At 43.3% G+C, this 18533-nt stretch overlaps 1 protein-coding gene across 1 annotated transcript; it reads left to right on the top strand.

Moving 5' to 3' along the window:
• Positions 1-242: 242 nt before the first annotated feature.
• LOC137648592 (uncharacterized) lies at positions 243-10806 on the top strand. Its single transcript, XM_068381500.1, has 8 exons — positions 243-648; positions 760-1005; positions 1129-1347; positions 1810-2817; positions 3028-3128; positions 3971-4158; positions 5288-5347; positions 10620-10806. Exons 1-8 carry the CDS (start codon positions 243-245, stop codon positions 10804-10806), a joined length of 2415 nt encoding a protein of 804 aa, XP_068237601.1.
• Positions 10807-18533: the final 7727 nt, after the last annotated feature.

Genomic DNA, 18533 nt, shown 5'->3' with positions numbered 1-18533 from the left:
GGAAATTAGAATTTGAGGAGAACGAGAGGGCCAGGCGTCACGAGTTAGAGATAGCTAATATTAAATTGCAAATGGCTAGGTTGCAGGGGACCAATATGATCAGTTCCCCCAAGGGAAATTATAATGACAGATTTAATTTGGGTGCCTCCCTGAAGATGGTGCCAGTGTTCGACGAAAAGAGCGTCCCTGAGTTCTTCAAGGCATTTGAGTGAGTTGCTAATCGATTGTCTTGGCCCTCGGAAATGTGGACTGTATTGATCCAATGCAGGTTAGTGGGCAAGGCAATCCGGGTGTATAATGCCTTGGAGGAAGGAATTGCTAGGGACTACCAGAAAGTCAAAGCACTGTTCCTTAAGGCATATGATTTGGTACCTGAGGCCTACCGTTTAATATTCAGAAATGACAACAAACACCCTTCTCAGTCATTTGTAGAATTTGCGCGGGTTAAGGAGAACCAGTTTGACGACTGGATAAAGAGTCGTCAGGTAGTGTCGTTTGCGTCGTTGAGGGAAAGGTTGCTCCTTGAAGAGTTCAAGAAGGCTTGTAGCAAGGAGTTACGAGTTCATCTTGAGGAGGTTAAGGTAGTGAAAGTGAGTAACGCCGCCCAATTGGCCGATGAATATGTGTTGACTCATCGTTCGGGGGCCAGTAGCTTTAGTTATCCGGGTAGAACTGATCCATCTTCTTGATTATTTAATAATGTAAATAGAGTAAAACCTTCCTTGCCTATGTCTAAAAATAAGGCCAATTCTTTTTCAGGTGGTAATAAAGGGGGCATATCTGGAGGGCCTCCTCCTCAAAGTAGTTTTGGTAATAAAGGTATGCCCATGTCCAATACCCCTAATAGGTACAATAACCCAGGTTCTGGACGTCAAAGAACTTGCTTCTGGTGTAACAAACCAGGACACTTCCAGAACCAGTGCCATGCCCGTAGGAGGTACCTGGAAAGAAATGGGCAGAATCCCGTATCATTGATTTCCACCAGTTCTGATGTTTGTGATAAGGGTGAAAATCCGCCCATAGTTAGCAGTAGCGTAGACAGTAGTAATAATCTCTCCGCTAGTCCTAAGGTTGCATGACTGAATTTTGACAAATATATATGGCCGGGTAAGATAATCCTTGAATCAGGCCACATCAATGTGAAGTTTTTAAGAGACACTGGCTCAGCTCGGTCTCTGGTGTTAGGTACCTCTTTATCTGGTTTGAAAGCGTATTCAGGTAATTATGTTGTTCTGGGAGGGTTCCCGAACACTGTTATTTCTGCCCCATTGGTGGAGGTTAGTTTATCTTTCCCAGGATATGATGGGGTTACCGAGTTGGCCGTTGTGGAAAATCTCCCTATCCATGGTATTGACGGCATTTTGGGAAATGACATGTTTAACAGGGAAGGTCGTTAATTATTTCCCATTTTGTCTGTCGAGGCTTATCCTGTTTCGGTAACGACCCGTGCCTCGGCCAGAGCTGCTGAATTAGATAAGGATGATGATTTGTTACTGAATAGTTTAGAGGTAGATGTAAAAAGACCCGGGTCAGTAGATGAAATGAATAATCCTATTGTTATTAATTCTTTGAAACCCGACTGGGACCGTTCAGCTTTCATTAAAGCTCAGAAAGCTGAATTTAATTTTGAGTTAGGGGATATTAATGACCTGACTAGGCCTCGGTTTGGGTTGATCAATAATATATTGTATCGATTTAGTAGACCTGCGTCTGATGATCCGAGTAAGACTGCTCGGATCGAACAAATGGTAGTCCCTTCTCAGTTTCAGGAATCAGTAGTTAATCTCGCTCACGATAATTTCTTTTCAGGTCATATTGGGGTATGGAAAACTTTCCATAAATTGGCCCAGTATTGTTGGTGGCCTGGGATGAAATTATCAGTAAAACTTTTTGTGAAAGAGTGTGAAGTTTGTCAGGTAATAGGAAAACCCAACCAGATTATTCCGAAGGCCCCCTTAAATCCTATTCCTGCTATAGGAGAGCCTTCTTCAGAATTGGTAGTAGATGTGGTAGGTCCTTTACCTAAGACAAAAACAGGTTTTGAGTATATTCTAACGATTATGGATAGAGCCTCTAGATTTCCCGAAGCTTGCCTGCTGAGGAAAATAACCTCTAAAGTAGTTTTTGAAAAACTAATTGAATTTTTTTCCCGATACGGTCTACCCCGGGTGATACAGACTGATTGTGGAACTAACTTCACGAGTAAAATGTTTAGGGGTAAACGTGCCAAACTGGCCATTCGGCACATTACGAGTGTTCCGTACCATCCGGAGAGTCAGGGTGTGGTGGAGAGGTTCCACCAAACGTTTAAATCTATATTAAAGAAAAATTGTTATGCCCATGGCAGTGAGTGGGATAAGGAACTTCTGCTAACCCTGTTTGCAATTAGGAATCAACCCAATGCCTCCACCGATGTAGCCCCCTTTGACCTAATTTTTGGTCAGAAAGTCCGTGGTCCTTTGGACATTTTTTATGAAGCATTTGGTGCCGATCGATGGGGGGGAATAAAGGTAGGAAAATTTATGGATGATTTAAGGAAACGCATGGTTAGCGCCTGGAAGTTTGCAAGGGATAATTTAGGTATTGCACAAAAAAGAATGAAGGTTGTTTATGACAGAAATTCTAAAGCTCGTTCGTTTGAACCGGGGGAAATGGTGTTAGTTTTGAGTATGAACCCTGACAATTTTCTTAAACCTAGATATAAGGGTCCGTGGAAAGTTTTGAGGAAGTTGTCTGAGGTGAACTATGAGATTGAAGCTCCTGGTTCGAGCAAAAAGTGTAGGATTTTCCACATAAACAGGTTGAAAGCCTATCATGGTAAGACTGATGTTCCCTCAAAAGTTGTACCCGAGCCAGTAGCTGTAGCCGTAGAAATGCCTCCTCAGGATTCGGAGGATTTATTGAATCAGGTTTCCTCCGATGCACTGTTTAGTAATGTACAGAATTTAGGAATGGTAAAGGAAAGTTTGAAGCATGTAGATCCTCTTCAGAGAAAGGATATGTCCAATTTATTATGTTCTTTTTCAGATTTATTCAGAGACTTTCCTGGTAGAACTAGTTTTCTTTGTCATGAGGTAGATGTAGGTAGTGCTTCCCCTGTTAAACAAAGTCCTTACCAGTTAAATCCGGTAAAGAGGGGTTTAGTTGAGAAGGAAATTAAATATATGTTAGAACATGACCTCATTCAGCCTTCTGTTAGTCCTTGGAGTTCCCCTGTTGTTCTTGTGGGCAAAGCTGACGGGAAGTTCCGCATGTGTGTGGACTATCGTAAGGTTAATGTCCACACCAAAAATGACTCCTTCCCCTTGCCGCGTATTGATGACTGTCTCGACCAGATAGGTTCTGCCAAATTTATTACCAAACTAGATTTATTGAAGGGTTATTGGCAGGTTCCGTTATCTGATTGAGCCCGCGAAATTTCGGCATTTGTAACTCCTTTTGGGCTGTATGAATGTAAGGTTATGCCCTTTGGGATAAAGAATGTCGCGTGTATTTTTCAGCGGCTTATGAATAGGGTCATTTGTGGTTTGAAGGGAACCGAAATTTACATTGATGATTTGGTAGTATACAGTAATGACTGGAGTATGCATATGGTGCGGTTGGGTAAGGTGTTTGAGGCCCTTAGGTCGGCTGGGTTGGTTATTAATTTAGCCAAGTGTGAATTTGGACAGGCCAAGGTTTGTTATTTGGGTCACGAGGTTGGGTTAGGTCAAGTAGCCCTGAAGCAAGCTAACCTCGAGGCTATTATTAATTTGAAAAGGCCATGTAATGTTAGAGAGGTGAGAAGAGTTCTGGGAATGACTGGGTATTATCGCAGCTTTGTGCGGAATTTCTCAGACCTTGCGCAACCTCTGACTAATTTATTAGAGAAGGGAAGAAAATATTATTGGACTGATCAGTGTGAGGAAGCTTTTAATAAGCTTAAATCTATTTTATTGTCTAAACCTATTTTGACTTCCCTGATTTTCAGACCCCATTTGTAATAGCGGTAGATGCCAGTGATGTAGGATTAGGTGGTGTCCTTTTTCAAAGGGATAATGAAGGAGAGGTACACCCCATATCTTATTTTAGCCGAAAATTATTGTCGGCTGGAAGACGATATTCAACCATTGAAAAGGAGGCTTTAGCCCTGGTCCGTACCCTATTACATTTTAAGCTGTATGTTACTAATTTTTCTTTTCCTGTAGAGATTTGGACTGATCATAATCCTCTGGTGTTTATAGAGCAGATGAAAGGGACCAACCAGAGGATCTTGCATTGGGCTTTGTTACTGCAGGAATTTAAATTAGTAATTAAGCATATTAAGGTTTCTGAAAATAAAATTCCTGACGCACTCTCACGGAGTGGATAGGCCAGCCTTGCCTCCCTCGTACGCTGCCCTGCTCGTATCTCCTCTGAGTTAGGGTAAACACCCCTTCTAGTATATTTTAAATTGAGGGGTGTTTAGGTGAATATCCTGTCTTGGTTAGCGAGATTTTTGTAGGTGGGGTCCTAATTTGACATTGGTTGGTGAAATTTTGATAAAGATATCAAGTGTACTTGTTGCTGTTGGTTAAGATTAAGTGATTTATCTTTTATGTTGTCTGGGTTGTTTAATCCTAGTTTAACTTTTCATGTTGATGACCTTTGTATTATTGTTTTTGTACCCGTTTTACATGTTATGTATTTTGGTAATTTAAGAAAAAAAAAGTTTTTTTCTTTTTTTTATTTCGGGGAGGAAGGTATTAGAGTAAAGTAAATTTTCTATTAAAATAAATTTTTCATTTGTTTAAATCAACTTTGTTCTAGTTTTAAGTGGTTTCCACTATAGCTTAAAGTAGTTTTAAAGTGGTGTGTTGTTGATTGTTTCTCGCCTACTCCCCGCTTAATTACCTTGTTTTGAACTATAGTGTTAATAATTGTTTTCTGTTTGCCCGAGTGATGACGAAAGAGTGTTGATGTCGGAGGTGGGTGCTCGGACAGAAGACAGTTCGGGCTTGAGCACTCTCATATCCACAAACATTAAGCTGCATTGACCATTAAAAATTTTCCTGACGACCGCTTTTCTATTGAATTTGGACCACGGCTCTGGAAAGTGATTGACGGATTCTCGTCTTGGTTTATCGTCTGCAGGTGCTCTTGTCACCTGCGTTTTGTGTGTTGCCTTGCTTTTGGACAGTGTATTCCAGAGACTGGCCGTTGTTACTGTCACTTGCAACTGGAGTCTGCCCCGCTGTTTCCTGACGTGAGGGAGTTCCCAGGGAATTGGCAGAGTCTCTGGCTACCTGGTCCCAGCTACCTATTACAGCTGCAGCGATGTTGGGAGCTTGCTAGCTCGTGACGTGGCCCGTAGGGAGGCCGTTGTCAGGTAAGGCAGATTATCTCTGTTTGCTTGTTAGCGGATTATTGGACCTGGCATACTGTGCCTGGCCTACTTGTTGAAAGGAAGAGAGGATGACGTCTTAAGTTGTGCCTCTCCCCTCATTTATTCCTACTAAGAAGTGAGGAGCCTTGTATTTATTTTTATATTTAGGTTAGTGTATTCATGTGTATATCTTGTTTCATTTTTCTTTTGTCGTGATAACCATAGGTACGGTTATCCCGGTGAAATTAGTTTTAAGGCAGGTTTGCTGAGTTATTTTATAAAAGGGAAATTAAACGGATTTTGAGCGAAGCAAAAAATCTATTTTTGGGTGAGATAGCCATGTCGTCCTGATGGAAGTTCCTTCATTAGTAGCTTCCTAGGTTATATGTGACTACAGTGATATATCCCAGAGAATTTACTGAAAGTACCCGGAATTCTAACTCCTGGAGTGAATATCCCTTAAAATTTTAAGAAGGGATATCGCGTAAGGACGTAATGGCACACCTCATAGCAATCTGCACCCCAGATAGAGTTTTACGTTCGAGGAGGTGTGGCAAAAATAAAAGGGGAGCCCTTCAAAGGCCACCCCGTTCCCTACTACTATCGATAGTACAACAGCGCCACCCCTACGATAGTGGTCATTCCTTGTAGCATTGAGCATAGGCTGTTAAAGATACAGTACTACGGGAGGGAAACTGAAGATCTCTTCTACAGAAGAGATGGGTGGGTCCATCAGGACGACATGGCTATCTCACCCAAAAATAGATTTTTCGCTTCGCTCAAAATCCATATTTTGGGCTCAAGCCATGTCGTGCTGATGGAAGCATACCAGAGCATTAATGTATCTGTGGATTTTCCATCAGTGCCTAAACCTTATATCAACCTTTTCAATGGTCTTACTGACCATATGAGACTAGTGACAATACCGTTATATGTCATCATCACTAAACATAAACAATGTTAGTGCTTTCTGCCTCCTACAGGGAAGAGTCATCTAGACAGTTGAAAAGGGATTTCGAGGTTAACATAAATAGTGTGACCAAACTTAAGTACACACTGAATATACAAATAGTCGCAAGTTGTATATTTGGCCAAAAAGACATCAGTGTCTCTTATGTCTAACCATAGATGCATACAAATATGTGAAGGATGCATTCTAGGTAAATAAAAAGTCTGGCATGTATAGATACAATTGTCTGGCGAAGATGGACACACTACATTCAAATAGACATTTTTTTCTCTAATAAATGACTACAAGAGATGGTTAGCAAAACGAATGTAGTCTGACAAGGGGATTACTGTATACCTGAAACAAGTACAGGAAACGTATTTCTTTCTTGAAGGAATGAAGTCAAGAAATGCCACTCTTAGATTGAAGAGAAGGTAAAAGATAACCGCTCTTCATAAAACCTGTACTGGTTACCATTAACTGCCCTATGTACTTCGTACACCGGCACTAGAGCTATCTGTATAATTCCACACCTGGGATTTAAAACAGAACTAGTGTTACCATGGTAACACTTAAATAAAAGAAGACATACTTAAAAAGGATGACTTCCTCTCCCCGTAATTGACAGTCCCAGTCAATTATCTGTTCATCGTAGAATAAACGGCAGAGTAAATAAGTTACCTGACGTCACCACATATTGCTTCAGATCATGGACTAGCAAAGCATAGTGTTTGTAGAGCAGCCTGAATGATTCCTATCCAGGGCATGTCCAAGGACAAGTGAGGACCCAAACCAAAAAGAGTGTATCACAAAAACTAGGGGGCAGGTTTTAATACACTACCTGCTGCCACTACAAAGTGTTTCAGTTCATGCACTTGTTTTGCGTAGTGTTTGTAAAACACTCTGGATAATTTCCATCCAGTGTATGAACGAAGACGCTCAAAGTCCATGTACTGAAAGAAGTTCAGTGATGAAGCAATCTTTCTCGGATCATGACCTGCAGGAGTACTGTCCGGATCCGCTCTACGAATAAAGTAGGTGAGCTTCGCCCTTAGTTGATTTAGAGATAAATTTGATCCCGAAGTTTCTCCTCTAAAGAGCTGTTCTCCCCTGAAGTCTGAAGTTCTACGAAGATAGACCTTTAGACACTCCACAGGACATAGAAAGACATCTTCCTTCAGAGGACAGATTCTCCAGGGGCCCCACCTCTTAGTGGGTAGCTCGTTTTTAGCGAGAAATGAAGGATCAGGGAAGAGATTGAGTTCTCCTAAATCTGAGAACTGAATGTGGCCCTCATCTCTCGATAGAGCCACTATTTCACTAACTCTAGCCCAAGAGGCTATTGCGAACAGGAAAATAACCTTTTGGGTTAAATCCTTAAAAGAACAATCTTCATTGTTCACCGATGAGGCATAATGTAAGACCTTGTCTAAAGACCAAGAAAGGGGCTTTGGTGGTGCTGCAGGCCTCGGTCTAGCATATGCTTTCGGAATCTTGTTAAAGATTTCATTTGCCAGATCCACTTGGAAGGCATATAGGAGAGGTCTAGTCAAGGCCGATTTGCACGTATTTATCGTATTGGCCGCCAACCCCTGGCTATGAAGGTGGACAAAGAAGGACAGACAGAAGTTCATAGAAATTTCTTTCGGTCCTTTTGATTTAACAAACTCCACCCACTTCTTCCAGGAAGACTCATATTGTCTTCTAGTAGACTTAGCCTTGTATTCTTCTAAGAATTCTATAATGCCTTCTGAGATCCCAAACCTTTTTTTAACCGCTAGAGCAAGAAATTCATGAAAAGAAGGGCTTGGGTTCTCTGTGATAAACCAAAGGTAGTTAATTTCTGAACCTTCGTAAATATACCTAGGATCGGAGCTAGGACCGGCCTCATCTAGTCTATCGGCCCCATTAGAGGATCTTCGTATGGGGCTATTTAGCGAGGTAGTTTCTTGAAGACGCTTGGGATGAAGAGGTCGAACTGCAGTTCCGGGACTTGATCCCATTTGGGAGGGAATATGTCTGCGTCCATGGACCATTCCAACTCTCTCGCCTTGGATCGTGATAGAGTATCCACCGTCACCTCGTGGATAAGATGTAAATGAACTGCTGTTAGGTGCCATCCCTTTAGGAAAAGGATGGGTAACTTCACTAAGACTGTACAAGACGTTCGATTGTGACGTCTTATTATCGCTTCGGTGTACCAGCTCAGACGTATGGAGTCTGAACTGTGTGGAGGGGGTTTCCCCGCCCACGAAAGGACCAGCAGAGACCTGGGACTTTTGTGTTTTAAATTTTGATAAAGAAGCGATTAAAGAGGGACCGATCTCAGTCTTTTTTTATCTCTTCAAGCGTTTGATGCGTGTTTTCTCCAGGCTCTTAACGCATCTTTCTGCTGTGCTCTTTGCACTAGGTCTGTCATTATTGTAAACTGGGGAAAGTTTAGCACTTTTCCTTGTTGGCATTTTGGGAATCTGATCGATTAGCTGAATCTCTTGACAGACCTCGCGAGCTCCTTTTAAATTCCCGAAGGAAAAGAGAGTTGATGTGACTGAGGGCTTCGATGGTTTTTTAGCCATCGAAACCTTAGAGCTGGAGAAAGTCGAGACTTCTAGAAGCATATCTTGCATCTGTGATGTCCCAGGAACCGGGTCATCTCTATGAAGATACTTAGGACTGTGAGTCTGATACGTATCTATTTTAGGATGAATGTTACTCTCCATGACATGAATCCTAGGCAGGAGGAAAGGGGGTGGTTGACTGGAAGGTTCCAGAGGACACCTTTTAGGTCTGATAAGACTACGAACACCCTTAGTTGGAACAAGGTCCATATGTTCAGAAGGATTAACATTCAGAACTTGCCGTTTATTATGAACTTGTTGAGTGGCGACAGGTTCTGAATGACTCAGAGATTTCTTGAGTCCTTCTCGTGAACACAAAATAGCCTTCCCTGGAACTCGATGAGCAGTAGCTTCCTTACTACCTGTATGCTCTATAGCCCTCAGGTATACTCCTCTAGGAGGGTTTTGAACTGTAGGAGAAGGTAAGGAGATAATAGTAGGGACATATCTGTTTCCCATCAATGGCTCATCTTGAATAGGCTCTGGACCGAAGGATCGAAGGTCCTGCGATCCTGAGGGAATGTTCCTCCTAGTCGAAGCGTCTTTATGCTTCGAACTGTCAGTAGACTTAGACTTTTGACCATCTGCCTGTAGCATCTTGGTCACTAGAATAATGGGCTGTTGTTGAGCAACCCGGATATTTCCAGTAATTTCGATCTTCTTTTTATGTTGGGGACCCACAACCACAGAAGATTTTCTCTTTGAGGGATTGCCCCATTTTTGGGGAACACTAATGTTTTCCATGGTGGCATTCTTAATTACTTCCTTAATGACCTCTTGTGGGAAGAGGTCTTTACCCCAGATGTTGGAAGATATTAGCTTCCTTGTTTCGTGTTTCACTGTTGCAGCAGCAAACACAAACTCTCTACATGCTCTCCTAGCCTTCACAAAGGCGTAAAGGTCCTTTACCAAGGTAGTCATATGCATTTTGGCTAAGACCATAAGCATGTCTGGGGTGTTTTCGTAGGTTGAACACAACTCTATGTAGTTTTGTAGAGAAAAGGATGTCGCCAGTCTCTCCTTTGACTCGTGTTCAGTTTAATAAGAGCAAATCAGACAATTTAGGGAGACATACATTGAATTGTCGACTTGCGACATCCTTGTCTAATTTTCCTACTGAAAATGTCAAATGGACTTCCTTCCAATCCTTTTCCTGTCCGGGAAAAGCTGGTGACAAAGGCTTGCACTCATCGAGTGTGGGACATGACTCACCCGCCTCTACAGCTTAGATAACGGAAGTAAATGCCTTCCCCATAAAGGGGAAGGAGAGTGAAGCAGGAGCAAGAAAGGAGGGGTGTATGTTATTCAGTGAGAATACCATCGTTTCTGAATAACCCGCCTTCTTCAGATTACCTAAAAGGATAGTCTGTGCCTTATCATGGTCAAGAATCATGACCTCCTTTTGCTCCGTTCCTCTTCTTGTCTTTGGTTCAAACCTCAGTCGAACCCAACAATTAGGGAAAGCCTCAAAGCTTGGCCAAAATTGGATTTTGTCCAAAGGAACAGTACCTATTTTCTCTGAGATGAAGAGATTCCCATTTGAAATCGACATCTGCTCCGCAAAACTCCAGGGATTGGTTATGGAGCATGAAGGAAGGTCTTGATTCCTGGGTCGTTTAACTGACCCAGGAGCTTTACGAGGTTCTATCTTGTGTTTTACTTCCTGCTTTTTGCTTTGTTTACTAAAGCTCTTTATCTGATTCCTCAGTTGGATACATAATTGTACCACATTATTCAATAGAGGGGTAAAAGGCGAAGATGTTGACATCGATGGCTCTTTAGCGAGCAGAGGCGGAGGAAAGTCCGACACAACATATTTCTCTTCTAACTTAGGACACTTCTTGCCCTCGATCCCAAAGGTTTTCTCGCCAATAGGGAACGTAGTTGACTCCTGAGGCACGACTATTTCCTCACTTAGCTCTGGAAATAATAGCTTACGCATCCTATCATTAGGTAGGAAGGGTCCCAGAGAGATCTTTTGGAAGCCTCTCACCCAGTTACGTAACTTATACTGCGCTATATCCTTAGTCTCTGTAGACTTGGGATTATCAAAACCTTCAGACATCAATGTCCAACATATATTGCAACCCTGTGGGTTCCAATAATGTAGGGATCCGGAAATAATATTGTAGGGGGCATGCAATCTGCAAGTATTATGACTGTAAAAGTCCTTACCCTTGGCTCTGCAGCAGACTGCCGTACAAGGTATCTGGTGTTCCTTCTGTAAAGAAAGGAAAACCAAATGAGTATACAATGGATTATTACCTTAATAATCAAAATGTAAATGTCATCTACAACAGAATAGCTTAGGATAGAAGCTATAAAGGGATAGTAGGAGATACATACCTGTATACCTCTGCAAGCAAATGCTGCTACCTCCCCTCAGTATTAACTTATATGGAGCTTTCTCTGTGAGAAAATCCAAGTAGAAGGGTTTTTTACCCATAGGGGTAGAAAAGCATCAATTAACTATCCCAAAATAGTTAATACTGTGGGGTCAGGATGACTGAATTCAAATCAGACTATTGAAGAAATTATTCCTTCAACATATCAGCGGTATCAGCAGAAAACTCGCTGAAGGATACCCAAGGTAAGTTAGGAAATACTACTGTATCATGGTACTGTAGTTTCTAAATTGCAAAAGTCTAAATTGCAAAATATCGACTAGTGTACCTAAGTCTTATCATTATGCTGCCTACAAGGCAGCATATGACAGTAGGGTCCATCTAGCACTAGATGGAACATGAAAATAAAGACATATAATTGTACATCCTACTCAGGTCATTTGCTGTAGTCTTCTTACTATATTAAATCATAGAGTTTCCTGATCAGGGAGACTCTAAAAGAAAAGGGCTGTACCCTTTACAGGATAGGAGTGTATGCTTCTTGCCTGAAGTATTTAATATTGCAGGATAATCCTAAACTGATTTCTAATCAGGATATTGAAGAAATCATAATCATTCAATATAGGATTAGGCTCAGCAATTGCCCGAATTGGATATCCAAAATATATTGGAAATAACCACTAGTATAAGAAAAATAGTAGTTTTCTATCTACAGTATATTCTACACTGAGATATACTGACTATCTATATAACCTATACAGCAGTATATCCGGCATGTTGCCGGTCTGGCTATGATACGTCTGCATACCTTGCAGACCTAGCAAGGCAGAGAGAGAAACAGTATGGAAAAAAGGGCTATCCTTTATTGTAACTATATACAGTAATTAAGGAAGAGAAGTCTAATAGCTACCTTTTTTCCGAAAGGAGGTTCTAATAGAAGGGGAGAATGTAACATTCAGGCTTCTATATAGCTACAGTACTGTTGCCGGCAACCCGCCGACAATACTGATACAGTCGGCGCGCCGCGTTGCCGGCCCTGCCGGCATCATACAGGCAACAGAACCTATAGCTACAGTCCAAAGGAGGACTGAGAACCTCGGGGACAGAAGGGACTAAACACTCACAACCATCCTGGGCGCTACTGCCGGCCAGGCCGGCAACTGACGACAGTCCATGAAAGTTTGCAGCCATCTTGGCTGCCGGCCAGGCCAGCAAAAGGCTATCATGCCGACAACCGCCGACAACGTCGGCAGTCGCCGACAACGTCGGCAGTCGCCGACAACGTCGGCAGTCGCCGACAACGTCGGCAGTCGCCGACAACGTCGGCAGTCGCCGGCAACGTCGGCAGTCGCCGGCAGCCGCCGGCAACGTCGGCAGCCGCCGGCAACGTCGGCAGCCGCCGACAGACCATGACTGTTGGCAGCCATCTTGGTTGCCGGCCAGGCCGGCAGGCGGCAGCATACTCTGCCGTCAGCCAAGATGAGAGAGGTAGTCTGGCTGCATCCAGCACTCTACCGTTAAGGCAAGTAAGCAGGATGTCAGCCTAAAAGACAATGGGTAAACCATTAAAAAGGATGGAGGGGAAGGGGAAAGGGTCCTGTAACAATTGTGAAAGGAACTGTCAAACTTGACAGTCCTAGCACCTATAAAAGGAACTCTGTTTCTGTATGGTATCAACAGAATCCGGGTGCTAGGAGAGACTCAGTTCTCCACCCAGAGACTGCCGACACAGACAAGGGGAGGGGGCGTCACTGCGCCTCCTCCCACAAAGAGAAACAGGATTCCAGTGCCACGTTATCCTAGGCTAAAAGGGAATTACTTCCAGCCCAGGGAACTGTGGCACAGGACTAGTCTTTTAGTCGCAAGGAGAAAATGGTATACTACCATAACCAAAGCGACCACGGAGGACTAACCTCCATTGTCGGTAACCTTGTCGGCAGGGGAGTAAAGGTATCCTACAACCAACTCACCCTGTCAGAAGGTCAACGACATAAGACTAAATACTCTGAGATTCTGACCAAATCCCAAAACATGCTGGTATATCCACAACCAAAGGTTAAAGGGGTAGGCAGAAAACAAACCCCAGGTCAGCCATGTCTGAATAATATTCAGACACGGCCATAAGGGTTGTAGTCTGGGACTACACTCAGAGGGGAAGGGATTACCTTAAAGTCTCCGAAGAGACATGAGAAGTTTCATAACATTACAGGAGGTATCAGTCTCCAATGGAATGAAAACAAAACACAAAGGTAATCAGGGAATGTCGAACATATAGACAGAGTCTAGGTTAGGCTAACTAAGCTAGACGAGTTCTCGGTTACGTAAATCACCGAAACTCTAACTATACGATCGACAGAGGAAAAATAAAATAATTATGCATAAAATCACATCTTCACAAGAATATGCCTAAATAGCTAATTAATTACAAGAATTAAATAAAGCTATTTAAAAACTGAAAGTCGTTCCATTAACTAAATAACACATGCCTAAGAACGACAGCGCCCATGGCGCCTCCAGTAAATGACCTAGCTCTAAAAACACAATAAATACTCAATATCATTGAGTAATAAGAGCTAAAACATATTCAAAGTAAAGACCCGATACTCAACTTCCCGAAGGCGGAAGAAGATGAAGAAAGCATAATAATAATCCTTTAACCAAGGTAGAATAACCCGATTCTGCCTTGGACAGTTTTCTGCTGAAGAAGGCCAATGGGCGGGGCGAGCCTTTGACCACCTGCTCGAGTACTGCACCTATAGCGACGTCGCTTGCATCGGTGGAGAGAAGGAGAGGGGCGTGTGGGATAGGAAAAGTGAGAGCCGCAGCAGTTGATAGGGCCTTCTTTGCATTGCAGAAGGCTGCTTCTTGAAGGGGACCCCACTTCAGGTCCTTTGGCTTGCCCTTGAGGGAGGCGTAGAGGGGAGCAAGAGTGGCGGCAATGGCTGGAAGAAAACGGTGATAATAGTTGATCATGCCCAAAAATTCCTGCAGAGCTTTGACAGTCGAGGGCGTGGGGAAGTTCTGAACGGCTGCTACCTTCTCAGGGAGGGGATGGACTCCTTCAGGAGCAAGAAAGGAGGGGTGTATGTTATTCAGTGAGAATACCATCGTTTCTGAATAACCCGCCTTCTTCAGATTACCTAAAAGGATAGTCTGTGCCTTATCATGGTCAAGAATCATGACCTCCTTTTGCTCCGTTCCTCTTCTTGTCTTTGGTTCAAACCTCAGTCGAACCCAACAATTAGGGAAAGCCTCAAAGCTTGGCCAAAATTGGATTTTGTCCAAAGGAACAGTACCTATTTTCTCTGAGATGAAGAGATTCCCATTTGAAATCGACATCTGCTCCGCAAAACTCCAGGGATTGGTTATGGAGCATGAAGGAAGGTCTTGATTCCTGGGTCGTTTAACTGACCCAGGAGCTTTACGAGGTTCTATCTTGTGTTTTACTTCCTGCTTTTTGCTTTGTTTACTAAAGCTCTTTATCTGATTCCTTAGTTGGATACATAATTGTACCACATTATTCAATAGAGGGGTAAAAGACGAAGATGTTGACATCGATGGCTCTTTAGCGAGCAGAGGCGGAGGAAAGTCCGACACAACATATTTCTCTTCTAACTTAGGACACTTCTTGCCCTCGATCCCAAAGGTTTTCTCGCCAATAGGGAACGTAGTTGACTCCTGAGGCACGACTATTTCCTCACTTAGCTCTGGAAATAATAGCTTACGCATCCTATCATTAGGTAGGAAGGGTCCCAGAGAGATCTTTTGGAAGCCTCTCACCCAGTTACGTAACTTATACTGCGCTATATCCTTAGTCTCTGTAGACTTGGGATTATCAAAACCTTCAGACATCAATGTCCAACATATATTGCAACCCTGTGGGTTCCAATAATGTAGGGATCCGGAAATAATATTGTAGGGGGCATGCAATCTGCAAGTATTATGACTGTAAAAGTCCTTACCTTTGGCTCTGCAGCGGACTGCCGTACAAGGTATCTGGTGTTCCTTCTGTAAAGAAAGGAAAACCAAATGAGTATACAATGGATTATTACCTTAATAATCAAAATGTAAATGTCATCTACAACAGAATATCTTAGGATAGAAGCTATAAAGGGATAGTAGGAGATACATACCTGTATACCTCTGCAAGCAAATGCTGCTACCTCCCCTCAGTATTAACTTATATGGAGCTTTCTCTGTGAGAAAATCCAAGTAGAAGGGTTTTTTACCCATAGGGGTAGAGAAGCATCAATTAACTATCCCAAAATAGTTAATACTGTGGGGTCAGGATGACTGAATTCAAATCAGACTATTGAAGAAATTATTCCTTCAACATATCAGCGGTATCAGCAGAAAACTCGCTGAAGGATACCCAAGGTAAGTTAGGAAATACTACTGTATCATGGTACTGTAGTTTCTAAATTGCAAAAGTCTAAATTGCAAAATATCGACTACTGTACCTAAGTCTTATCATTATGCTGCCTACAAGGCAGCATATGACAGTAGGGTCCATCTAGCACTAGATGGAACATGAAAATAAAGACATATAATTGTACATCCTACTCAGGTCATTTGCTGTAGTCTTCTTACTATATTAAATCATAGAGTTTCCTGATCAGGGAGACTCTAAAAGAAAAGGGCTGTACCCTTTACAGGATAGGAGTGTATGCTTCTTGCCTGAAGTATTTAATATTGCAGGATAATCCTAAACTGATTTCTAATCAGGATATTGAAGAAATCATAATCATTCAATATAGGATTAGGCTCAGCAATTGCCCGAATTGGATATCCAAAATATATTGGAAATAACCACTAGTATAAGAAAAATAGTAGTTTTCTATCTACAGTATATTCTACACTGAGATATACTGACTATCTATATAACCTATACAGCAGTATATCCGGCATGTTGCCGGTCTGGCTAGGATACGTCTGCATACCTTGCAGACCTAGCAAGGCAGAGAGAGAAACAGTATGGAAAAAAGGGCTATACTTTATTGTAACTATATACAGTAATTAAGGAAGAGAAGTCTAATAGCTACCTTTTTTTCCGAAAGGAGGTTCTAATAGAAGGGGAGAATGTAACATTCAGGCTTCTATATAGCTACAGTACTGTTGCCGGCAACCCGCCGACAATACTGATACAGTCGGCGCGCCGCGTTGCCGGCCCTGCCGGCATCATACAGGCAACAGAACCTATAGCTACAGTCCAAAGGAGGACTGAGAACCTCGGGGACAGAAGGGACTAAACACTCACAGCCATCATGGGCGCTACTGCCGGCCAGGCCGGCAACTGACGACAGTCCATGAAAGTTTGCAGCCATCTTGGCTGCCGGCCAGGCCAGCAAAAGGCTATCATGCCGACAACCGCCGACAACGTCGGCAGTCGCCGGCAACGTCGGCAGTTGCCGGCAACGTCGGCAGCCGCCGGCAACGTCGGCAGCCGCCGGCAATGTCGGCAGCCGCCGACAGACCATGACTGTTGGCAGCCATCTTGGTTGCCGGCCAGGCCGGCAGGCGGCAGCATACTCTGCCGTCAGCCAAGATGAGAGAGGTAGTCTGGCTGCATCCAGCACTCTACCGTTAAGGCAAGTAAGCAGGATGTCAGCCTAAAAGACAAAGGGTAAACCATTAAAAAGGATGGAGGGGAAGGGGAAAGGGTCCTGTAACAATTGTGAAAGGAACTGTCAAACTTGACAGTCCTAGCACCTATAAAAGGAACTCTGTTTCTGTATGGTATCAACAGAATCCGGGTGCTAGGAGAGACTCAGTTCTCCACCCAGAGACTGCCGACACAGACAAGGGGAGGGGGCGTCACTGCGCCTCCTCCCACAAAGAGAAACAGGATTCCAGTGCCACGTTATCCTAGGCTAAAAGGGAATTACTTCCAGCCCAGGGAACTGTGGCACAGGACTAGTCTTTTAGTCGCAAGGAGAAAATGGTATACTACCATAACCAAAGCGACCACGGAGGACTAACCTCCATTGTCGGTAACCTTGTCGGCAGGGGAGTAAAGGTATCCTACAACCAACTCACCCTGTCAGAAGGTCAACGACATAAGACTAAATACTCTGAGATTCTGACCAAATCCCAAAACCTGCTGGTATATCCACAACCAAAGGTTAAAGGGGTAGGCAGAAAACAAATCCCAGGTCAGCCATGTCTGAATAATATTCAGACACGGCCATAAGGGTTGTAGTCTGGGACTACACTCAGAGGGGAAGGGATTACCTTAAAGTCTCCGAAGAGACATGAGAAGTTTCATAACATTACAGGAGGTATCAGTCTCCAATGGAATGAAAACAAAACACAAAGGTAATCAGGGAATGTCGAACATATAGACAGAGTCTAGGTTAGGCTAACTAAGCTAGACGAGTTCTCGGTTACGTAAATCACCGAAACTCTAACTATACGATCGACAGAGGAAAAATAAAATAATTATGCATAAAATCACATCTTCACAAGAATATGCCTAAATAGCTAATTAATTACAAGAATTAAATGAAGCTATTTAAAAACTGAAAGTCGTTCCATTAACTAAATAACGCATGCCTAAGAACGACAGCGCCCATGGCGCCTCCAGTAAATGACCTAGCTCTAAAAACACAATAAATACTCAATATCATTGAGTAATAAGAGCTAAAACATATTCAAAGTAAAGACCCGATACTCAACTTCCCGAAGGCGGAAGAAGATGAAGAAAGCATAATAATAATCCTTTAACCAAGGTAGAATAACCCGATTCTGCCTTGGACAGTTTTCTGCTGAAGAAGGCCAATGGGCGGGGCGAGCCTTTGACCACCTGCTCGAGTACTGCACCTATAGCGACGTCGCTTGCATCGGTGGAGAGAAGGAGAGGGGCGTGTGGGATAGGAAAAGTGAGAGCCGCAGCAGTTGATAGGGCCTTCTTTGCATTGCAGAAGGCTGCTTCTTGAAGGGTCCCCACTTCAGGTCCTTTGGCTTGCCCTTGAGGGAGGCGTAGAGGGGAGCAAGAGTGGCGGCAATGGCTGGAAGAAAACGGTGATAATAGTTGATCATGCCCAAAAATTCCTGCAGAGCTTTGACAGTCGAGGGCGTGGGGAAGTTCTGAACGGCTGCTACCTTCTCAGGGAGGGGATGGACTCCTTCAGGAGTGATACGGTGCCCTAAGAACGACACTTCGTTGGCGCCAAAGGTACAATTGTCGTACCGGACTACAAGGCCGTTTTGTTGCAGGCGGTCGAGCACGATGTGCAGGTGACGGAGGTGTTCCTCTTTTGAGGAGGAGAACACAAGTA

Source organism: Palaemon carinicauda, chromosome 10, assembly GCF_036898095.1.
Source record: "Palaemon carinicauda isolate YSFRI2023 chromosome 10, ASM3689809v2, whole genome shotgun sequence".
Taxonomy (NCBI): domain Eukaryota; kingdom Metazoa; phylum Arthropoda; class Malacostraca; order Decapoda; family Palaemonidae; genus Palaemon; species Palaemon carinicauda.
The sequence above is the reverse complement of the archived record's forward strand: the minus strand, read 5'-3'. Positions and strand labels throughout refer to the sequence as shown.

What these genes read in the sequence shown, in the direction of transcription:
- LOC137648592 (XM_068381500.1), top strand. Translation starts at nt 243, where the DNA reads ATGTGGACTGTATTGATCCAATGCAGGTTAGTGGGCAAGGCAATCCGG. An exon ending in GACTCATCGTTCGGGGGCCA is followed by an intron (nt 649 to 759) that starts GTAGCTTTAGTT and finishes ATTCTTTTTCAG; the next exon opens with GTGGTAATAAAGGGGGCATA. An exon ending in GGAAAATCTCCCTATCCATG is followed by an intron (nt 1,348 to 1,809) that starts GTATTGACGGCA and finishes ATTTCTTTTCAG; the next exon opens with GTCATATTGGGGTATGGAAA.